General features: G+C 42.8%; 1 protein-coding gene across 11 annotated transcripts in view; it reads right to left on the reverse strand.

The window, feature by feature from the left end:
- LOC115083911 overlaps positions 1-24,679 on the reverse strand; it is a 274,261-nt gene that overhangs the window by 79,548 nt on the left and 170,034 nt on the right. For 10 of the 11 annotated variants that reach the window (XM_029587994.1, XM_029588001.1, XM_029587995.1 and 7 more), the window contains exons 32-35: positions 17,323-17,496; positions 12,978-13,070; positions 12,741-12,896; positions 10,774-10,872 (exon numbers count right to left, since the gene is read on the reverse strand). In XM_029587994.1, coding sequence (XP_029443854.1) covers positions 10,774-10,872; positions 12,741-12,896; positions 12,978-13,070; positions 17,323-17,496 — 522 coding nt within the window. The remainder of the gene's footprint in view (positions 1-10,773; positions 10,873-12,740; positions 12,897-12,977; positions 13,071-17,322; positions 17,497-24,679) is intronic. The other variant, XM_029588000.1, reaches the window with a different exon arrangement.

Genomic DNA, 24,679 nt, shown 5'->3' on the forward strand with positions numbered 1-24,679 from the left:
TCTAAGTAAACTTGCTCCCCTCCAACAAGCTGGAAGAAGGTGAAGTTGGCCCAAAAAGACAAGGGAAAACTAATTTCCCAAATTTAACATAAGCGATCGGCATTGAAAAACCTCCAACAACTCCGCACTATACACAAAGCAACAGTACGAGCGGACTCCCCCCCACCCCCCGTAAAAACCAATGCTTTCCTTTGGTGCAGAGGTTCAGGTTCCAGGCGCGCAGGCCGCATGGCAGATCAGAAAAAAGCCAGACCTTATTTTTTTTCCTTCAAAACTTTACCAGACTTACAATATCTACTCCCTAGAATGGAACACAAGAGCTGCTAGCAGAAAAAAAGAATATCAGCCAAATAAAAAATAGGGACCGACTAAAAGAAAACAGCTGCCCTGAGCCTGTAGCTGCCTCAGCAGCCTCGTGAAGGGGAGGGATCTGGGCCACCAGATTCACACCCCACGGAAGAAAGGAGCGAGTGTACAGGGATAGTGCAGGGAAGTGGGATTCAGTTTTGAATGGAAGGGGGGAGTCTTTTCTGAAAGGACAGGTTTTACCTTAGCCAGGGAGGAACTAGGCTAACCTTTAAAAAGAAGACAGAGCAGCTTTTAAACAAGAACAAGGGATAAAGCAGAAAGTAGCTCAGCAGCGCATGGTTCAGAGGGAAGTATCTCCAAAGGATAGTAATGAAACAGAAGAATTAGGGCATCCCAAAAGAGAGGTTCCAATAAAAGCAATTATAGTCCATGTGCCTATAAGTAAGGAATCATCTGAGCTAAAAGATTCCAAATTATCTCTGTCTACTGAAAAGCAGGTTGTTGAGACAAACCAAAAACATACGTTGAACTGTCTGTATGCCAATGCCAGAAGAAGTAAGATAGTAGAGTTAGAGTGTATAGCAGTGAATGATGACATAGACTAAATTGGCATCTCAGAGACTTGATGGAAGGAGGATAACCAATGGGACAAATTATATCGCAATGATAGGGAGGATCAACTTTGTGAGTGTGTGTTGGGTGGGGGGGGGGGGTGGTGCTTTATGTTCAGAATGGCATAGAGTCCAACAGGATAAAGATGCTGCAAGAGACTTAAGTGCTCAGTAGAATCTTTATGGGTAGAAATCCCTTGTGTGTTGGGGAAAAGTTTAGCGATAGGAGTATACTACCGTCCACCTGGTCAAAATGTTAAGATAGATGATGAAATGCTAAGAGAAATTATAGAAGCTAACCAATTTGGAAGTACACTAATAATGGGAGGCTTCAATTACCCCAATATTGACTGGCTGAATGTATTATCAGGACATGCTACAGAGGTAAAATTCCTGGATGGAATAAATGACTGCTTCATGGAGCAATTGGTTCAGGAACCAACGAGAGAGGGAGCTGTTTTAGATCTAATTCTTAGTGGAATATAGGTTTTGGTGCAAGAGGTAATAGTGGTGGGGCTACTTGGCAATAATGATCATAACATGATCAAATTTGAATTAATGACTGGAAGGGGGGCAATATGTAAATCTACAGCTCTAGCATTAAACTTTCAAAAAGGAAACTTTGAAAAAAATTAGGAAAATAGAAAAAAACTGAAAGGTGCAGCTGCAAAGGTTAAGAGTGTATAACAGGCATTATACACTCTTCTACAGTCAAATGTGTGAAGAGATTCCTCTCACAGCTTGGGAAAGAATACAACCAATACTTGTGTTTGAAACACAGAAACATAGAAAATGATAGCAGAAAAGGACCAAATGGTCCATCCAGTCTGCACAGCAAGCTTATGGTAGCATCTGTTGCGCCATGAAAGACACCCCCTTACTTAATTTCCCAAACCATCAAAGTCAGGACCCTTATTGGTTGCTGTCTGAGTCCAATTCCCTGTTACCTCTTGCTGTTGAAGCAGAGAGCAATGTTGGAGTTGTATTCAAAGTATCAGGCATGTTGGTGTCTGAATCTAATTCCCCTTTTCCCCCTGCCGTAAAAGCAGAGAGCAATAATGGAATTGCATCAACAGTATGAAGGCTTATTGGTTAAGGGTAGTAACTGCTACACCAGCAAGTTACCCCCATGCACTCTTTTCTTTATTTCCATCCTCTGGCCTTTAGGGATCCAGCGTGTTTATCCCATGCCCCTTTGAACTCTTTCACCGTTTTTGTCTTCACCACCTCCTCCAGAAGGGCATTCCAGGCGTCCACCACCCTCTCCGTGAAGTAATATTTCCCGACATTGGTTCTGAGTCGTTCTCTCTGGAGTTTCATTACGTGACCCCCAGTTCTACCGATTTCTTTCCAATGGAAAAGGTTTGTCGACTGTGCATCATTAAAACCTTTCAGGTATCTGAAGATTTGTATCATATCTCCCCAGTACTTCCTTCTCCTCCAGGGTATACATATTTAGGTCCTTCAACCTCTCCTCATATGTCATTTGACGGAGACTCCACACCATTTTTGTTGCCCTTCTCTGGACCGCCTCGATCCTGTCTCTGTCTTTTTCGAGATATAGACTCCAGAATTGAACACAATACTTCAGGTGAGGCCTCACCAAGGACCTGTAGAAGGAGACTATCGCTTCCTTTTTCTTACTGGTTATTCCTCTCTCTATGCAGCCCAGCATTCTTCTGGATTTAGCTATCGCCTTGTCACATTGCTTCGCCATCTTCAGATTGCTAGACACTATCACCCCAAGGTCCCTCTCTTGCTCCGTGCACAACAGCCCTTCACCCCCCAAGATGAATAGCTCTTTTGGATTATCAAACCCCAGATGCATGACTCTGCACTTCCTGGCTTGAATCCCAGCTGCCATATTTTTGACCACCATTCAAGCTTCCTTAAATCTCATCTCATTCTCTCTACTCCTTCCAGCATGTCCACTCTGTTGCAGATCTTAGTATCATTCGCAAAAAGATAAACTTTATCTTCTATGCCTTTCGCAATGCCGCTTATAAAGATATTGAATAGGACCGGTCCCAACATTGATCCTTGCATCACTCCGCTTAACACTGCTCTCTCTTCAGAGTAAGTTCCATTTACCATCACACGCTGTCTTTTATCCGTCAAACAGTTTGTAATCCAGGCGACAACCTTGGCGCTCACTCCCAAACTTCTCATTTTATTCATAAGCTTCCTATGTGGGACCATATCAAAAGCTTTGCTGAAATCCAAGTAGATCATATCGAGTACTCTTTCCTGATCCAATTCCTTAGTCACCCAATCAAAAAAGTCAATCAGATTTGTCTGACAGGTCCTTCCCCTGGTGAATCCATGCTGCCTCTGGTCCAGCAATTCTTCTGAATGTAGATAGTTCACTATTCTTTCCTTCATCATGGTCTCCATTACTTTTTCCACTACCGAGGTGAGGCTAACCGGTCTGTAGTTTCCAACCTCCTCTCTGCTCCCACTCTTGTGAAGCGGGACCACTACCGCTCTTCTCAAATCACTCAGCATGATGCCCGTTTCCAGGGATCTATTGAACAGGTCACGCAGCGGACCCGCCAGCACATCTCTGCGCTCACTCAGTATCTTGGGATGAACCTCATCAGGCCCCATGGCTTTGTCCACTTTCAGTTTTCCTAGCTTTTCTCACACATTCTCTTCTGTACACTGAGTTTAGTCTACTCCACCCCCCTCCATTTTCTTGTTAACAAGTGATGATCCTTCATCATGTCTTCTTTGGTGAACACCAAAATGAAGTATTTGTTTAATATTTCTGCCATTTCTTCATCTCTCTCCACACACTGATCCTTTTCATCTTTCAATTTTACTATACTACTTCGGACCTTCCTTCTTTCTCTGATGTATCTGAAAAAATGTTTGTCACCTCGCTTTACCTCTTTGGCAATCCTTTTTTCCGCTTGATTTTTTGCTTTCTTGATTTCTTTCTTCATCTCCCTCAGTTTCACTAGATATTCTTCCTTATGTTCCTCCCTTTGGGATCCTTTATATTTCTTGAATGCTGTTCTTTTTGCTTTTATTTTATCAGCTACCTCCTTTGAAAACCAGATAGGTTTCTTATTTCTCTTGCTTTTGTTTACTTCTCTAACATACAGGCCGATTCAAAAAAACTCACAGGAGAGCTGGCGCTCCGTGTTGAGCGCCCGCTCTCCCGACGCACGCACTGAAACCTCTCCTGGGTGCGCGATTCTGTATTTAAATTAGGGCCCGCGCTAATAAGGAGGCACTAGGGACACTAGCGTGTGCCTAGCACCTCCTTATTAGTGGAACAGCAGTTGTCAGCGGGTCTATCAACCGACGCTTAATTTTACCGGCATTGGTTTTCAAACCCGCTGACAGCCACAGTTCGGAAAACGGATGCCGGCAAAATTGAGCATCTGTTTTTGAACCTGCGACCGGCGGGCAGATTTTTTTTTTTTTAAAGAACTTTTTGGGGGTTTTTTATTTTTGGGGCCTCCGACTTAATATCGCTATGATAATAAGTCGGAGGGTGTACAGAAAAGCAGAAAAAACTGCTTTTCTGTACACTTACCCGGTGCCATCAATGGTTAATGCCTGCCTTTGGCAGGCGTTAATTTCTGAGAGTAAAATGTACGGTAATAATAGCATGTCTAAAACGCGCAGCTGAACAGGGGCTAAACGGTGCGCTCAGCCGAGTGCACCATTCTGTATCGGCCTGATATAGATTAGTTGCCTTTGTAATTGCTCCTCTCTCATTTTCTCACAGTCTTCTAGTTCTCCCTCCAGGTACTTCCCCATTTCAACAAAGTCTGTATTTTTAAAATGCAAACCTCGGGTCTTCGTGTGACTTCTCCGTATCCTATTTGCGATTTGGTTAAGAAGTGAATTCCAACTTTTGGCAGGAATTTCAGATGGCTTCACAAAAGAATCTTTGTAGAGCAAAACGGTGTGAAAGGTGCATCTGTTACTAATGCCTGTAGCTCACTAATTCTTCTTCCTGATGTAATTGCCAACAGAAACAAAGTTTTCCAAGTGGTCCACTTTAGGTCCACATTCCCAGTTTGGTTCAAAGGGTGGTTCCATTAACTGTTGCAGAACGAGATTAAGGTCCCAAGTTGTTTATAGGAGGCTTTAGGTGAAATAGACCTTTAATTAATCTGGTCACTGTAGGATGTTGCAAAATTAGTCGCTCCTATATGTTACGAGGGGCGCTGGGAGAGTGGTCCTCCTTAGAGGGCGTGTGCCCTTGGGCCCCTGGCACAATCCCAGGTGGATCAGGACCGCGCCAAGAGTAGGTGTAGCGTGTGACAGCGTGGGTGGCGAGAGACGGCCTGACCCCCAGCCGGACCTGCATGGCTCTGGAACCAACTATGGAATGTTGGTAATGAACAGTCCACTAGTCTGGTCACGGACCACCCTGTCCTACATCCATGGGAGCGGGACCAGTGCAGGAAGGGGACAAGGTACTGCACACCGGCTGTCAGAAGCGAGGTACTGCACACTGGCAGTCAGAAGCGAGGTACTGCACACCGGCAGCCAGGAGCAAGGATTGGGACAGGAACCAACATCAAGGAACATCAGGAAACATCAGGAAACATCAGGAACATGCAAGACACCGGACACTAAGCTGGAACAAAGAACGAAGGCCTGATGGCGCGCTGGAAGAGGAAGACCTCCAGAGACGAGTAACTCCAATGCAAGGCAATGCATGAGTGCTGAAGAAGAGCTTTTATACCCTAGGGCAGGCAACTGCCTGGGAGGAGTCCAGATGGGCCACACCTCTCTGGCCCTACAAGAGTGGAGAGGAGCCGCGGGCCCGCCCCTTAGGAGAAGGGCGTGGCCCACGCCAGAGCATCCAGGCTGCAGTGGAGTAGGCATCAGGTAGGCCCTGCTGACACCGAAGGCCTCCCAGGCTGTGGAGCAAGATCCGGACGATTACTCAGGCAAGACCCCGGCTTCGGAGCGGCCTCCAGAGAAGGTGAGAGGCCTCCCGTGGCACAGCTACGGGAGGAATCGTAACACTATATATAACAATGGTAAGAAGCTAGGGCACTTAAATGATTTTTAATTGAATTCGATTTGAGCCCATCTGTGAAAGGTGTAGAAGTCATTGTAGGATTTTATCTACAGAAGAAGCAAAAAGATCCACCTTTTGAAATAGATACTAGATAGAGAAATGCGTCCATTTACTATTAAAAGATTTTCTTGTGTTTGGTTTTCTTGCTGCTATCAGTACATTCTTTATGCTTTGATGAGCTGCTATTCTGTAAGTTAGCATAGCCAACTGAAAGTACTTCTTCCCCATGGAATTCTTTAAGCTTGTATCCTTTGGGGGAGGAATAGACGCATACGCTCTCGTTTTCTTTGCTTTTTTTTTTTTAATGCTGATTCTACCACTTAGGATTTGTGCAGTAATCACTGTTCTAAGCTGTATACAAGCACATGCACACATAGGTCATGAACCCTGCGCACACAGCAAAATAGGAAATCCCGATATTTGCTGGCTTGTAGTGCACAAATTTGAACACTGCTTATAAAAAAATTGCACAAAAGGACATTTTGGTGCACATAACCTTTCAAAAATTACAGGGTACATTGGCAATAATTGAGTCTTTTGGTGACGTGGGGTCCTGTTGAACCCTGTATTTTATAGCACTATTCTCTGCTAACAGATGATCTGTTTTCTTTATTTTCTCCTTTGAAGCTTGTGACTCCTGAATGCTGCTTGGCAGAGATGGTTTGGATCCTTGTGGGATCTGATTTCTCATACATTTTCTCATAAAATCCCCTCACATTGTCTGGATAAATGATTCTGTAAGGGAGGGTATAGGGGAGTAACCCTCTCCAGCGGTTGCCTTCTTTCTCTAGAGTTAAAATTAATTTTATTGATCTGTGATGCTTTGTTTTCTTCTTATGATGCAATTTTCCTCTTTTAATATCTGGAAATTCTGTCCTTGAATTGAGAAATTGCTTTTTTTTTCTGATAGGGAAGATTGTGCTGATGAACACATTAATGAGGAAGACGATAAACAAGTTTTCATTTGCACCTTTGTTTTCTCATTCAATGTGGATGGTGCTGAAGAATGTGGCATTGAAGGCACCAACATTTATTTATTTATTTATTTATTAAGGCTTTTATATACCGAATTTCTTGATACAAATCAAATCAATTCGGTTTACAATGAACTAAGTAGAATATACAATTAACCAATCAACAAGAGATACAGAAACATGAAACAATTGACATTGAAAAACAAGTGACATTGAAAAAGGTGCCAATATACTCGCCCTTGACCTTGGCGCTGACATATGTGCTCTTGATGACTGCATTGATGATGACACTGATATATGAAACATTGATTTTGATGCTGATAAATGTGCCTTTGATGATAGTTCTGATTTACGCACCATTGATGAGGGTGCTGACTTATGCGCCTAACCTGATGGTGTCTTTCTGTTTGCTCCTTCTAACGGTGCTGATCCTTGATTATGCACCTATTTTTGCTTTGATCTGTCAGATGAGGAGAGCAGTGAACATTCTGATGAATTATTCAATTTATCCCATGGTCATGATGATGCTGGTGATAGTGCTCTTTTCAACTTTTTAAGTCTACGTGCTGAAGAATTATCTTCTCTTTTGTGTTTCTCCCTTCTCTCATGTTCTAAAATCTTTGATCAATGCCATTTTGATTTTTGTCTACGTTTATTGGGAACACTGCGCTGTCTCTTAGCGAATGTTTATCACTCTTTGAGATCTCTTTTTCCTTATTGAACTCCATAGACAGTTTCATATGCTTGTATTTAATTTATTTAAGAGTTTTTATATACCGCGGCACATTTGGAACATCACCTCAGTTTACAGTAGAATATAATGCAGCAACGGGCTTTACAAGAAACGTGAAAGAAATAACAAAAAGCAACAGGCTTTACATTTAATGACTGTGGGAGACATTCTTTCACATGGCGCACATGAAGAAGAATCATGCGAAGGATCCAAACATATTATACAAATTTCATGTAATCTTGTGCTCACATTTTTCTGGCACATTGTTTACATTTCTTAAAAGAAGCCTTACCAGTTTTTGAGTCTGATATAATTTTTTTTTAATAGAAAAGATGAGAATACCTGCAAATACTGATTACCAAATAAAATAATAAAATCCCAAAGACATAGCAGTTTGAAAAGATTAGCTGACTTTTCCATGTCCATTCAGTGTAGCGGATGTATTGTCACGCAATGGCAGTAATACAAGGAGGATTGCGGGGGAGTTTTTCTAGTACTTTCAGGGTTAAAAGAGACAGAAAGCGGTGGAGATGACATCATTAACTTGTGTGGCATTTTGTATGGCTTGTCCATGGAGAAGTAACTGTGTATGCAAAGTTTTGTTGGGATATTTTTTAAACAAATTAACATATGCAAGTTTGCTTTCAAAACTAGTATACCCTGGGTGCATGACAGCATGAACATTTATTCAGCCTGTTATAAAACTATCCCTTAAAAATGTGATGGGAGGGGTAAGAAGAGAACCAAGACAGAATGGAGTCCCGACATCCTTTTGAGGATTCAGAATTAAAGTCTAGGTGGTGAGCAACAGTGTGAAAAGCCTCAGATAGGTCATGGAGGATAAGGATCAAGTAAAGGCCTTTGGATTTGGCCAGGAACATGTTGCTGGAGACCTTAGCAAGGGCTGTTTCTGTGGAATGTAAAGGGCAAAAGACAAATTAGTTGTATGTCCTGAACTCAGAATTGCAAATCTGGCAGCTGACATATCCATTCCAGCTATTCTCTATGTCCCTCATATATTGCCAGCGAAAGAAGCGGATATTCTTATTTTGTAGCCCAGAAGGCTAGGCCTTTGTTTATTTATGGATTTATTTTCATTCACTAAAATAACCAAATATTAGACCATCTTCCCAGGGCCGGTGCAAGGGTATTAGGTGCCCTAGGGGAACCTTCTGCCTTGCGCCCACCCCCCTCCCCCCTGCTGCTTGCGGCCAGCCGAGTCTCTACTCCTCTCGGCCGTGAGTGGGATGGGTTTCGCTCGCAGCCCCACATGGCTGCTCTTTTTGCTGCCCCCTAATGGCTGGCACCCTAGGATACGTCGGCCTGATCTTCCACATTATATTCCAACTCACCTTAATTTCTTGTTTTCCAGAGACCATTTGGGTCTTTATCTGCCATCATTTACTATGTTATTATGCCACTCTCCTTCAGCCCCATATGTGGCTTTTCGATCTGATCTGCATTATACATCAACATAGATATTTCTCTGCTGCACCAAGCTCTTAGCTGTACTGTGTGTTTGACCATCTCTGATCTGTTTTCTTATATTAAAATCCGTGTACACTCATTCTCTTGGGCTTGTGCAGGGATTTTTTATTCTTTTCTGAAAGATGTATTAGCCACCTTTGAGGCATTTCCTATTCTTCAGAAAATCTTCTGACCTTTAGGTCTGCACAAAAGTTTAATATCTGCAGTACAACTGCTGGAAAACTATGTTAAGTTAAACAATGGACCCTATTCTCTAAGACTGATCTTGAGAGGCAATTTCAGTTTGAGTGTTTTAGTGAAGTGTTCTTTGCTGCCAGTTGCTTGGGGCAGTATTTTTGTCTTATTGGATGAGCAAGGCCTAATCTAATGTTGTTGTTGAAAGGGGAACCTATGATTCCCAAGCCTCTGACTGACATATGCCGCTCTCTGTCCCCATCCTATTTGGAAGAGGGCATTAATAGATATTTCAGGGACAAATGTATGGGAATCACAGGCAGCGCTGCTGCCCTCAAACCCGTGAAAGGAGAGAGGCTAGGACTGTGTGGCTGGTATTTTCATGGATTTTTTTTTTTTTGCAGGGGGAAGGAGGAGGGTGTAAAACTGTCATAGAAGAGATCAGGGCTCCCACCTGGTGGAACCAGTATAACGACTCCTTCCTGTCCAAGGAGCCTACCCACATTTCCCTAAGGAAGAGGAACACTTACCTAAGCCTGGCTCCGAATTCAAAATGGCCGCCGTTCCCACCATAGACGGGAGCGGGGCAGACCCCGAAATGTGGAGGCACACTCGATCATGCGAAGGAGGCCGTCCCGCTGGCTGCGAGGTGCCCTCCCCAGCAGGGAGGCACTTCGTGCACAACCCCTCGCGGGAGAGCCGGGATCCCGGCTCCCCGCATGCCAAACAGCGCTGCGATCGCGGCATCCGTGCTACGGGGAGAGAGTGAGAGGAGGAGGGGCGGCGCTGCGAGGGAACCTGAGCTGTGGCAGCAGGAAAACGGCACGTCCGCTGCAACTTCGACCCCGTGCTGAGCAATCGTGCTCTAAGCAGCGGGCAGCCCCGAGGAATGCGTGTTCTGGGGCCGCGGGTCGGGACGCGGTGGGGGGGGGGGGAAGGGCTGAACACTTCAGCAGTCACCCCTGAAGAAGTCCGGCGCAGCTAGAACCTACAAACCAAATAACAATCCCAACTTACCCCGCAGACTGTGCTGAGGAGAGAGAGAGAGAGACAGACAGGCTAGCCCCAAACCACAGAACTGTTTGCAAGATCAGGAAGGGAATTGCCTGTCCAAAGGCTAGTAAGCCCTGAAAGACTTCTATTTTTTTTTAACAAACTAGAGACCAGAGAGACAAAGAGTTATCAAAAAATAGAAGGAGAGCAAGAGAGAAGGAAAACTCTACACACTCCTAAGGGAAGGACAGGCTCCCCTACTCCTATCTGCTGGAGTCAGAAAAATACTGAGGCTTCTCTGAGGGTACACTGGTTTATGTGCTAGTGCCCTCCGAAGCTTTGTTCTGACTCCATCTGCTGGACGGGGGACATAACCCACCGTCTGGACTGATCCTGGTACGTACAGGGAACCACATTTCCCTAAGGAAGAAGAACACTTACCTAAGCCTGGGGGTACACATAATATGGTTTGGGTTTTCTGTCTGTGATGGAGCTCAGTTGGGGTGCTCACTGAGTGCCTTGGTGAGGCCTGGTAGAAACCTGTGGGGAGAGGACCCAAAGCAACACTTTCAGTATACAGCTCTGCTCTGGATAGTAAATTCTGAACAACTGTAAGCAAGATGTAAACACGGAACATGACAAAAATTCACAAAGGAAACTGGGATTCACATATATGTGTCATTGAAACAGAGGTCCATACTGCTCAGTAGCCCAAGTTATAGAAGTAAAGGTACCTGGATAACACAGCCAGATATTCAGATAAACTTGCCTGTATATACCCAGACAAGGTGAACCGGCTAACTCTGGGACAGGTATTTGTCTGACCAGACTTACCTGCAAACTTTGAGCAGCTCTGCCTGGACAAAATAAAACTGTGCCCTGGGAATGCCCCCAGCACGGCTCAGACAAAATTTAGCCAGGGAGCAGGGAGAAATGTTCAGATCTCAAGCTTTGTTCAGCTAACTCCAAAAGTTAGCCGGACAAACCTTTTGAATCTTGACCTCACAGTGTATTTTACAGCGTAACACTCTGGGTGTGAATATGCAGCCACCTCTGGGAAGAATGGCCTAGCAGTGCTGCTTTTGAGCATATGTTTTATGCATTGGTCCAAATATGTTTTTCACTGATCTTTGGTGCAGTTTTTAAATTACGTTGGTTTTATTTTTTTTATTGATTAGGAACACTTACATATTTGACCGCTTACTTTAGATTAGATTCTCCTATATTGACTAGGAGCACTTACATATTTGACTGCTTACTTTAGATTAGATTCTCCTATAGGGTGAAACAAGATCAGGATGGGATATTGAATAAAAAACATTTTGTTAATTCCTTCACAGCTTCAAAAAACGCCTTTATTGATAGTTGATGATGAAACAGCCACAAGAGACCCTTTGAGGATTGTGTCAATAGACTCTTAATGGTTAAAATGTTTTTGCGGATAGTGGAGATCCACTGAAAATCCCCTTGAAGCCTCTGTTTTTTTAACATTTCATTCTGTTACATACATTTATATTTACGAGATTATATTTGTAGTAGGGTTGTTTTTTGTTAGCCTGATGAAGAAACCTCTTCCATAAGTTAAAGGTTTACACCTTGACTAAATGGGATAGGATGACCTCCTCAATCTCCAGGTTTAGTTGAAGAAGGGACCCGTGAGGTCCTGAAAACGCCTTTTGTCGTTATCACTAGAAAGTTCTTAGGTTGCATAATAACACAGCGGTTACCTGACGATAACAAACCACTTGGCTCACCCACTCTGCCCAGTTGCCCCATCTATTCTGTCACCACAGACCCTACTGGATCTTTGATCATCTCTCTTCTTATCCTTAGTATGGTCCTCTGTATCTGCCCCAAACATGTCTGAATTCTCTTAGTCTGGGTTACTGTCACCTCTGCTGGTAGACTATTCTGGACATCTATAGCCTTTGCAGTCAAGAGGTATTTCCTCCTATTCCTGAGTCTTTCTCCTTCCATCTTCATATCACAACCCTTTGATCTTGAGCTTTTTTCCTATATGGGAAATCCTATCTATAAATGTTTCTATTTTATTTCCCTCTTTTGTTGGTTCTATACCCTACAAAGAATCAATTTTTCTGCAGGAGTTAACAGAGAACAGGACAGTACAGTCCTCTTTGAATGTCCTCACTAAAATGTCCAGGTAGTGAGTAGGATATATATTTACTTTGAGTCTAAGGAAAATGCAATACACTCTAAGCTCCTTTGTTGGCCAGCTAAATAAGAACAGTTCGGGTCCTGACACTATGAGGTGTTATTTACAGGCTGTGCACTTTTATCAACCAACATCAAAATTATCCAGAGATGACAGTGTCTAGTAAGAGCTTTGGATGTACAGAGTTAACGAATTCAAGTATCTTGTGTGTTTGCTAGGGTGGTGTGGTCCCTACCAGCATCTGCTCTGTGGAACTTCCTTTTCCCACCCGTTTCCTGCACACGATCACTGGTCGAGGTGTTCACTACAATGAAGGGACTGATGGATCCAGTCTCAGCGAAGTCACTGACCACCTTCTTCATTCCACTGAGGGCAGAGTAGGAGGAATTCACTGCAGGACAGGATCAAAGGCATCAAGACACAAAATCTTCCAAGCTGTGTTCTGAGTTGAGGAGTTGTGGAAGTGCCTTACCATTTTCCAAAGACCAGCTTATGTCATCACTCAGGACCGAATCCCCAGATCCAATAATGCAGTCAGTGAGATCTGGAGGGCAAGCATCATCATCTAGGGTAAGAAGGTAGATAGGTTTTGATGTACTTATTTAGTCATTTTATATACCATCATTCCATGTATAGATCACCATGGTTTACAAGGTGACATTCATAGTTATAAATTCAGCAAACAAAAATAAAGCAATTAGTTACAATGTTGGTATTCGTATGTAGGTATTAATTTCCATCTATCTAAGGACGGTTTATGGGACATGTGGAATTAAACTAGTACAAAAGGCAAGGAGTATGGGTAATTACAAATAAAATGGTAGTTTTCACATCTTAGTCTATCGGTTGTTTGAGAATCTTGCATTCTCTCATTTGATTTATTCTTCATGATGCAATTATCTTTTGTCCTTCTTGTCTTTGTGGCTCCGTATATTGAGTTTTTAAGTTAAATTATATATGTTTATGAATAGCCATGTTTTTAATTCACTTTTAAATTTCTGTCTATCTGGTAAGATATGTAATGTCTTCGGTAGAGAATTCCAGGGCTTTGGACCCGCTATGGAGAACACTCGATCTCTTATTTGCATCAGATGTGTGCTCCGTTTTGTGGGAATATTCAGTAGTCCTTTATTTTGAGATCTTAGTGTTCGTTGAAGACTGTAAGGCTGTAGTGTCACTCCTAACAGTCTAGTGCTATTGGAATGAATGATGATGAATATTATTGTTATTGCTTTATAGTAGATTCTGGATTGTACTGGTAACCAATGCAGTGCCATCAACCAGGGTGTAATGTGATCATATTTCCTAGATCCTATTAATAGTCTTGGTGCGGCATTCTGTAATAGTTGTAGTGGTTTTAAGTGACTTGCTGGAAGACCTAGAATTAAGAAGTTACAGTAGTCAAGGTTAAAGAATATTAGAGATTGTAGTACTGTACGAAAGTCCGCAAAAGTTAATAATGGTTTCAACCTTTGTAGTATATGCAGCTTAGGGTAACCTGTCAATTTCCTAATGTGCATTTTCATTGTGAAGTTCTCATCTAGCTGTACACCTAAATCCCTTACTTGATTTGAGGGATTAATTTGAAAGTTGCCCAAATCATTATCAATGAGCTTCTACTCAGCCAAATGAGAGTGGTATGTAGATCTGTAGGTCGTCTGCATATAAGAAGAAATGTATTTCTAGATTCTTCAGTAATTTACATAGTGGGAGCACATAAATATTGAATAGTGTTGCTGAGAAGACTGAGCCTCAGGGGACACCTGTATCACACAGGAAGGTGTCAGATATCTAGTTGCCCAGTTTGACTTGAAATGTTCTGTTAGATAAAAATGAGGAGAACCATCGATCCCAATGTTTCTCAACTGATGGCATAATAGATTATGACCGACAGTGTCAAAGGCTGCTGTTAAGTCTATTAGCACTAGGCAATAGGATTCATCTGCATTGAGTCCTCGTAAAACTGAGTCTGTTAATGAGAGGCGTAATGACTCAATTGAATAATGTTTTCTAAATTCAAAGTGTTTGGGATATAGGATATTATGATCTTCCTGGTGATGTTGAAGTTGGGATAACACTGCTTTCTCAAGAACATTTACTAGAAATGGCAAGTTAAATATTGGATGATAAATGTCCCAATCATCTGTTCTACCAGACTTATTTTTTAGGATCTGTTTTATCACTTTTAAACCTTCAGGTTTGATTCCTTCTGATAGTGAATGGTTAATCAGGGATGTGATTGTTGGAGTGATAACTTGGTGTACTTGTTTTAATGAACTGGCCGGTATTAGGTCATGTGGGTGGGTGGGTAGCAGGTTTAATTTTATTAATGATTTGACTAATTTTCAACTTCAAAACTCTGTCAAATGTGAACCATTTGACCATGTCATTTGAGTCCTCAGGTGCTTTTGTTGGGTAACAGATAGTGAATTGTTTTTTCAACTTATCAATTTTGTCTAAGAGTGCGGTGGCATACTCATTGCAAGAAGCCTTTGTGAAGTTGTAGTTTCTTGATTGTTGGGTCTTTAAGTAGATGTTTAACTATCTCAAAGAGAAGTTTAGAATTAAATATAGCCCTGTGAATTTGTTTCACATAATAAGTCTTTTTTTGTTTTATTGGTTAGTGTATGGTATTTTGTGAGGCAAGATTTGTGTTTTCCTAGGGATTCAATCGAATGGCATTTCTGCCATTGTTTCTCTAGTTTCCTAAAGATCTGTTTTGTGCTTCTTGTTCATTAGTGTACCAGGGTTTCTTATGTTTAGAGTTGTTCTTTTCTTTATTAATAGTTTTCGTCTGAACAGGGCTAAGGGTTTCAGCTATGTCACTGACTATGTTGTCCCAGGATTCAAAAGCTGTTGTTAAGTTGGTTAGATTTAGTTCATGTATCTTCGTTTCTATTGCTTCTGCCAGTATTTCTAGCTCTGTCTTTTTTCTGAAGGTAAATGTATACTTATTATCCATATTATTGTGGATTTGGTTGGTGAGGGCTATTTCCGCTGTTATTAATTGGTGATCAGACCAGGGCACTATCGTGTGTGAAGTATTGATTAAGCAGTTATTACAGTGTGACCCGCTTTGTGCATTGCATTCGAGACAAATTGTGACCATTCCATGGCTTCCATTGCTTCTAGAAACATTTTGCATGCTAAGGTTGTTGGTATTTTGTCTACCTGTAGGTTAAAGTCTCCTACAATTATTGTAGATTCGGATGAAGGAAATACCTTAGTGAATAATTCTATCAGTGGTGAGCAATCTTTTTATAGTAAACCTGGAGAGCAATAGACCAGTCCTATGTTTAGCTGATGAGATTTTAGTATTGCCATTTCATAGGATGGGATAGTGTCTACTTTGCAAGATACTAGTTTCAGTTCTTTTTTACTGATTATTAATAAACCCCCACCTTTATGTTTAGGTCTAGGAATGTGAAATGCTTCATAAGGTAGGAAATTTAGTTTAGGATTACATTATCTTTGTCACTCAGCCAGGTTCCCAAAAGATAGGGGGCTGTAAATCTTCTAGCAGGTCATTAATCAGAGGGATTTAAAAAAAAAATAGATTGAACATTTAATAGTAACAGAGTAAACATTAAGCAGAAGGAGATAGTGGAAGGGTTAGTATTTATTGCTGGGAAGACCAAGTTTGTTGTCCTTGTTTGCTTCATGCTTGTGGATCTCCTTAGATTTCCATATATACCACATCCTTGAATGGGTTCAATGAAGTATAACTGGTCCATGGTGGTAAGGTTCAGTTCTGGGATTAATGGAATGGTCGCTGAAGTAATTAAGTAATGCACCTCGGGCACGCATGAAGGGGTGCACAAAGGAGCATGTTCCTTTGTCACACGCCCAATGATGCAAGTGCCTTCGGTGTTGCCGCGGTGTTGATGTCGACGGGGGGAGGTGGACGGAGTAGCCAAGCCAGTGCAGGAGATTCCATCCTCTCTCTGGTGGTTCTGGGGGGGAGGGAGAGCTTTCAGCGTGCCTCTGGTGCTGTCGCGGTGCTGGGAGGCTTTCCCTGAAGCTGTCCCCAGTGCGGCCTGGTGGGCCTGGCTCCCTTACTGGTGGGGCTCCTCTTCGGTGTCGCCAGGGTGTTGATGTAGATGGGGGAGGTGGGTGGGCTATGGGCAGAGTAGCCAAGCTGGCTCCGGATATTCCTTCCTTTCTCTGGTGGGTCCAGGGGGAGGGAGCACTTTCAGCGCACCTCTGACACTGTCGTGGTGCTAGGGGGGCTTCTCCCTGAAGCTGTCCCCGATGTGGACTCCTTTTGTCCCATTTTAATAGGGATAGATGGAGTCCAAGGTTTCAATTTCATCTCTATTTATTAAAATATTGAAAAAATTGAATGTACATGAATGTCATAAAAGGAAGTGACTGAGGAAGAGTTTGCATGTCTTCACAGTAAACGGAGAATTCAGAACGTTTTTAAAAATTAGGAGCTAGCCCAATTGTGATGCTCTGTGGGAAATCAGAGTTCAATTCTTTGACCAGGTTTGTGCTCCTCAGGCCAACAGGGGCTGCAAAGTCTGCGCTCACAGCCCCCTGGGTAGAGGGAGGGAATCCTAGCCACTGCATAACAGCTACACTTATTGGTGGGATACAATCTCCACAAATACTGGATTCTGAAGGGAACTGCAGTCTGTGATCCTTCGGTAGGCTGTTGCTGTAATAACAAGGTTATAGTGGGAAGAGGATAAGGCCTAACCAAGGAAAAAAATATCTTCACAGTCACAAATAAAGGTTCACAGAGTCAGCTTCATGGTCATAGGTGGGGCTGAGACAGGCTCTGAATGGGCTAAAATCTCCATTCTGTGACTCACCATTACTGTAAAATATCTGTGGTGGTCTCACAACTCTCCTTTCTACACCCTGCATTTCCCCAGCCCCAGTTGAGATTTCTTGCATAGTCTCTTTGCACTGGTCAGCTTCAGACACCAAGACTTCCTGCATCAGTTTCATCAGGCCTTTGATGTGGACATTGCCATTCAATTCTCCTGGGGAAATAGCAAAGATAGTAATAGCTTTGGCAAGTATGGAGAAATTGGTTTCAAACCTGCTAATTTTCTTTCTTTGAGTTCTATCAGACCTATCTAGACAGATGAGTTTTTCTCTCCTACCAGCAGATGGAGACAGAGAATAAAAGATTTACTGTAACAGCCTACTTAAGGCAATATGCTATCCACAGTATTTTAATATCAAAGCTCAACACTCAGTTCTCCTCTATGAACAGGGGAAACCAAATTCTTAGGTGAACCCAAAACTAGGCCTGACTCCCTCTAATTGGGAAGACCTGAAAACTAGAAAAAACAAAGATCATTATATTCCCTGAACAGCATATTCATACATAAAAGAGCACGCTGCAGGATGACTGGGTGGAATTCTGGATTGATCTAGTAGGACTCAAGGAAAGAAAATTAGCAGATAAACATCTTTCCTTTCTTATCGATCACTAGACCAGGACAGTCGAATGTGATGTACTCAAGCCACTCTTAAATTAGACAGGATCCTGATAGACCTGCTTGCAACATGCCCACTCCAAAGGAAGCTGTGCCTGAAACTTGGGCATCCAATCTATAATGTTTGGAAAATGTATGCAGAGATGACCATGTTGCCACTGTACAGATTTCTTGTGGTGATACCAACTGACATTCAGCTCAAGAGGCTGCCAGTCCTCTAGCTGAATGTGCCCAAAGCCTTCTGGTACCATTAGACCTTTACAAATGTAAGCCAAAGCAATAGTTTTCTTAATCCATCTGGCAAAAGAAGCTATTGAAGCAGTTTCTCCTTTCCTGTTACCACTGAGCAAAACAAAAAAAATGATCCGATCTGTGAAAGACATTCATCAAATACCTCAAAAGCATTCTACGTACATCCAGAATGTATAGATTCCTAGACTCATCTAAAGAACTCAACTTCTTGAAGTATGGCAATTCAAAAGATTGATCCAAATGAAAATGAGAAACATCGTAGGCAAGAAGGATGGCACCATGCAAATTGAACCCTGTCTTCTGAAATCTTAAGAAATCGGTCCAAGCATGACAAGGCCTGTAATACCAAGATACGCCTGGCAGAACAGATTGCAACCAGAAACACTACCTTCCACGTACTAGCCTTCAGAGATGCATCTCTGGTGGTGTAAAGCCAAAGGTAGTTTTCGCACCTTCCCTCTATAACAAGAGAGCGCTGATACTTGAACTCTAAGAGAATTCAGGGCTAAACCATTTTGCAACTATTTCTGTAAAAAAGAAAGAATCACAGACACTGATGCTGAAATGAGGAAACAACTGCAAACACTAGGCATCAAGCACCTTCCAAACCCAGCCATAAACTAGAAAGGTAAAAATCTTTCTTGTTTGCAGCAGAAGCGGACATCCCAGCATGAGCCTGAGCGATGACTGAGCAGGTCAAGTGCTGCACATGCCTCTCTGCAGCATGGACAGACTACTATATAGTTTTACGGTGGTAAAACGAGAAAGCATCTACATAAATTGACAGCGGTCGAGATATTTTGGGACTGTGTTTGAACATACCTAAAAGGGCACTTAGTTCTTACCGTGCGATTGATCAAGGAGCATTTTTGAACTTTGGCGGTACCGCGACTCCATTTTGAAAGCAGTTACTATCTGAAACAAGGAGTGGTGAAAAACGTGGAGATCCAGGAAGTGAAATTCATGGTTAATGCAAATGGAGTCGGGTTTTTGACGGAATGGAGAGGATCACATTCACATTCGGGAGTTTTTTCATAATAAATGATGGGAGCCATTGAGCCGGAGTGAATTGAATGTGCTTTGTCTGAGTTCTCTCCTTCAAGTTTAGATACGAGTGGTGGGAGCCATGGGTATCTGTTGATGTTTGGTCTTAAAAAGAGCATTCCCCTGAAGAAGCCAACATTGGCGAAACGAGGTCCTTGTCGGGATGAAAAATTGAACTGGTTGAATGGAATACACCAAGAACATATATAAATTTGTATAGGATTACCATCTAAATAATATAAACAAGGTTGTTGATAACAGGAGGTGTATCCACCAACAAAGACCTAAAATAACATCAATGGGATTAGGATGTACAAGGTCCGATTAGGGCAAGGTCTAGGGAAGCAGTAGGAGAGGATTGAGGGACATAATTTATTGGACTCTATGCAAATTTCAATGTATATGTATTATTTTGTGCTATGTTGAAAATTCACTATATGGAATTTTGATAGGTCATTAAGTTTTCAATAAAGGTATAACTCTTTTTAAGTAATACTTCATTTTGAAATGTTTTATTGAACTCACAAAAGTGCTTGTTGTCTCCCACATTTTTTATGTTGGGGGTTCTTTGTATATATGCTAGTTATAGCACTGGTAGAGACGATACTGCCAATACATTTTTTTGATTGATATATATATATATATACCTATATATATATATATATATATTTTTTTTTTTTTTGCACAGCAATGACAAGACTGATTATTGATGCCCGAGGCACTGAAGCATTACCTGTAATACTTGACAAAAATAACTGTATTAACTAACACAGCTTGGACTGAGACTTCATAATGGCAGCATGGCAAGCCTGGTATTTAATTGAATCTCAGAGGACTTTACATAAGATCATAAGAAATTGCCATACTGGGTCAGACCAAGGGTCCATCAAGCCCAGTATCCTGTTTTCAACAGTGACCAATCCAAATCACAAGTACCTGGCAAATAGCCAGACAAATAAATCTCAAGCTACTATTGCTTATTAATTAATAGCAGTTTATGGATTTTTCCTCTAGGAACTTTTCCAAACCTTTTTTAAACCCAGTTACACTAACTGCTGAACCACATCCTCTGGCAATGAATTCCAGAGCTTAACTATGCACTGAGTGAAAAAGATTTTTCTTTGATTTGTTTTAAATGAGCTACTTTGCTAACATCATAGAATGCCCCCTAGTCCTTCCATTATCTGAAAGAGTAAATAATCGATTTAAATTAACTTTTTCAAGTCCTTTCATGATTTTGAGACCTCTATCATATCCCCCCTCACTCGTCTCTTCTCCAAACTGAACAGCCCTAACTTCCTTAGCCTTACCTCATAGGGCAGCCGTACCATGACACTTATCATTTTGGTTGCCCTTCTCTGCACTTTCTCCAGTGCAACTATATCTTTTTTGAGATGCGGCAACCGCATCTTGAATACTGCACACAGTATTCAAGGTGCGGTCTCACCATGGAGCAATACAGAGGCATTATGACAACCATTGTTTTATTTGCCAATCCCTTCTTAATAATTCCTAACATTGTTTGCTTTTTTGATTGCCACAACACATTGAGCTGATGATTTCAATGTATTATCCACTATGATGCCTAGATCTCTTTCCTGGGTGGTAACTCCTAAGATAGAACCTAACATTGTGTAACTACAGCAAGGGTTATTTTTCCCTTTATGCATCATTTTGCACTTGTCCACATTAAATTTCATCTGCCATTTGGAAGCCCAATCTTCCAGTCTCGCAAGGTCCTCCTGCAATGTATCTGCTTGATATTTAAAAACTCTGCATAATTTTGTGTAATCCGCAAATCTGATCACCTCACTCGTCGTACCCTTTTCCAGATCTTTTATAAATATATTAAAAAGCACCTTTCCAAGTACAGATTCCTGAGGTATTCCACTGTTTACCTTTTTCCACTGTGAAAACAGACCATTTAATCCTACTCTCTGCTTCCTGTCTTTTAACCAGCTTGCAGTCTACATAAGGGCATCACCTCCTATCCTATGACTTTTTAGTTTTCTTAGAAGCCTCTCATGCGGGACTTTGTCAAACGCCTTCTGAATATCCAAATACACCACATCTACCAGTTCACCTTTGTCTACATGTTTATTCACCCCTTCAAAAAAATATAAGAGATTTGTGAGGCAAGACTTCCCTTGGGTAAATCTATGCTGGCTGTGTCCCATTAAACCATGTCTATCTAAATGTTTTGTGATTGTATTCTTCATAACACTTTCCACAATTTTTCCCAGCACTGACGTCAGGCTCACCAGCCTATAGTTTCCCGGATCATCCCTGGAGCCCTTTTAAAATATTGGGGTTACATTGGCCATCTTCTAATCTTCAGGTAGAACAGATGATTTTAATGATAGGTTCCAAATTAATTGAAATAGGTCTGAAATTTCATTTTTCAATTCTTTCAGAACCCTTTCTCTGCTGAACCTTATCAAATCTGCAAAACAAGGCTGTCTGGGCCATTCTGGGGCTACAAGAACCACTATTTCCCGATACCTCTCTATTCTTGGGATCATCCTGCCTATCAGAGGCCACAGTGGAAACACATATAGAAGACCCTATGAACAGTCATATAAACTCCTGTTATTCCCCTCTCACAGTTATTAATGTAATCCGTTTGACTGTTCATGTAAACCACTGTTTTTACTTGTATCTCAAAGTGAAAGCCTGTGCCGCCTCCCACAGTTATTAATGTAAACTGTTTGATTTTTCATGTAAACTGATGTTATACTTGTAAACCGGAGTGAAGGCCAGTGCTAAACTTCGGTATATAAAAAACGTACAAATAAATAAATAAATAAATAAATAAATAAACATCGAGACCAAATCTGTGATAGAGCATCTAGACCCTCAGATCCTAGGTCCTACGACTGAAAATTTGAGGTTGTTTGGTATTTCTTCTTGTTGCATCAAATCCATTTGAGGTACTCCACTGTTGGCTACAATCATAGAGAACACTGCATCAGCAAATTCCCATTCCCCAGGGTCCAACATGTCTGTTCAGGAAATCTGCCTGCACATTCTCCACCCTGGTGATATGTGATGTTGACAGATTTCAGGTCACCCTCTACCCACCTGAAGTAGAGGCTCATTTCCAAGGACACTGCTCTGCTCTTGGTACCACCTTGCCTTTATGTATGCCACTGCCATAGATTTGTCTGACAGCACTTTCTCAGATCTTCCTTGGACTAGACGGAGGAAGTCCACTAGGGCTCTTCTGAATGCCCATGTCTCCAAACGACTGACAGATCAAGTTGCCTCCGATACACTCCAAGGCCTTGAGCCATCTGACCTTGACAAAGAGCTCCCTAATCACATAGACTGGCACCACTATCCAGTCCAGACTCTCCAAGGTGTTCCCTGCAACCTTCCTCTGAAACAACCCAAAGCTGCAACCTGTACTCGGAGAGAATTATAGACCAAATCTTTCGACAAGTCATCCTGCAAAAAGGCCAAGACCTGGGCCACATTTGCCTGCAAGGGATCAGAGTCATGGACCCCACACCAGGCCTCAAAAACTCTCCAAACCCTGATATATGCCAAAGAAGTAGAGGATCTTCTAGCCTGAAGAAGAGTAGAAATTACCGGCTTCCAATTGCTATAGATGCAACATAGTGTCCCGCACCGCTGCCTACTTGCCGGGTGAAGCACAACAGGATACCAAGAAGGCATCCTTGAAAGGTAGAGAAAATTCTAATTCATAGCTGTCTCTTATTATTTCCAGCACCCACTGATCCAAAGTGATTCTAACCCACTCCTCATAAAAACAGGATAACCTTCCTCCGACAGCCACGAGGGGGGAGTGGACCAGCATGCCTTCATTGGGCAGGCTTGGAACCTTCTGACCCCTGTCCAGAACCCTCTCTGGTCCGTCTACGGGTCCCCCAAAAGAACAGCTGTCATCCTGAACCTTGCTTCTGTGAAGAACTTCTGGAACGAAATCTCATTTCACAGAAGCGAGAGTGAGGCAGAAAGGTCTTTTTAGTACCCTTCTTATCCTTGGACAACCTGTTCCCCTTAGAGACTTCCAGGTGCTTCATCAGCTTTTCCAGGTCTTCTCCAAATAATAACTGTCCCTTGAAAGGGAGATCAGCAAGTTGCGCCTTCGACCAAACATCTGCCGACCAACTGAGTAGCCACAGGAGCCTTCGCGCAGCTACCGAAGACACCATGTTCCTAGCTGAAGTGTGAAGCAAATCATAGAGAGTATCCATCACATAGGCTACTCCCGCCTCCAACCGAGCATCCTGACCAGAATCCACAGAGGTTCCCCGCAGCCTTCTTCTGTGCCTTCTGCATCCAGCACAAACAAGCCCTCTGCATAAGACTGGCGCAGACTGCAGCCCTAGGGTTCAGAGCCGAGACCTCAAACAGCCTATTCAACAGGATCTCCAGCTTCCTGCCCTGGACATCCTTCAAGGTCGCCGACCCTGCCACAAGAATGGTCATTTTCTTCATCATTGCCGATATTGCCGCATCCACCTTTGGCAGTTTCCACAGCTCTCCGGCAGAGGGTACAACCTGGCCATAGCCCTGAAGACTTTCAATCCAGCTTCTGGAGATTCCCACTCCCGGTCAATCAACTTCTTCACCTGCTTTGGCAAGGGGAATGTCCTCGGCGGTCCACACAGTCCCTCCAACACTGGGTTTACCCCTTCCATGTTTGAGTCCTCCTGCGCTACCTTAATCCCCAGCTCTTCCAGAACCTGAGGGATGAGAGGCCGCAACTCGTCCTTGTGGAATAACCTAACCACCCAAGGTCATCCCCTTCTGACAGAGGGAACTCATCTGCACCCAGATCCCCCAGCAGTGCAGCCCCCGGATCCGTGCCCTGATCCACTTGCGGGTCCTGTGGATCATCGCCCAGAGAATCAGTGCCATCGGAGACCTCGTAGGAAACATCATCACTGAGAGAGCGATCTAGACCCAACAGCCATAAAATGCCCCCCTTCCTTGGAGGTGCCTCAGCCCAAGGCTTCTTAACTCCGCCCCAGGCCAGCTAAGAGGCTGGCCATTTAGCCTCCAGCTCCTGCCTGGCAAGATAGGCCTCATGCATCAGCAAAACAAATTCTGTGAAAAATCTGCCGCAGGTGCAGAGTTCTTTCCTGCGCTCGCTGGCAGATCTCCACCCCCCCATCTGATCCCTGAAGCACAGGAGAAAGTTGGGGAGAGGAATCCCTGCCCTCCTCATCCAAGGCAGGACTCCTGCCACGTGGAGACAAAATGTCTGCTGCTCTTTGCCCCCCCCCCCCTCCCCTTATGGCCTCCTGCTTCCTGTTTGAACATGGGAATGTACCATGAACAAACTAACTACTGGATGAGTAAATTCTAAAGCATAACCGTCCCTTATTATGTCAGGCCCCTTTGGTGCATAGTAATCCCAGTCCACTCTCTATAAAACTGGGACAACCTTCCACCT

The sequence above is a fragment of the Rhinatrema bivittatum genome, chromosome 2 (assembly GCF_901001135.1).
Source record: "Rhinatrema bivittatum chromosome 2, aRhiBiv1.1, whole genome shotgun sequence".
Classification (NCBI taxonomy): Eukaryota; Metazoa; Chordata; class Amphibia; order Gymnophiona; family Rhinatrematidae; genus Rhinatrema; species Rhinatrema bivittatum.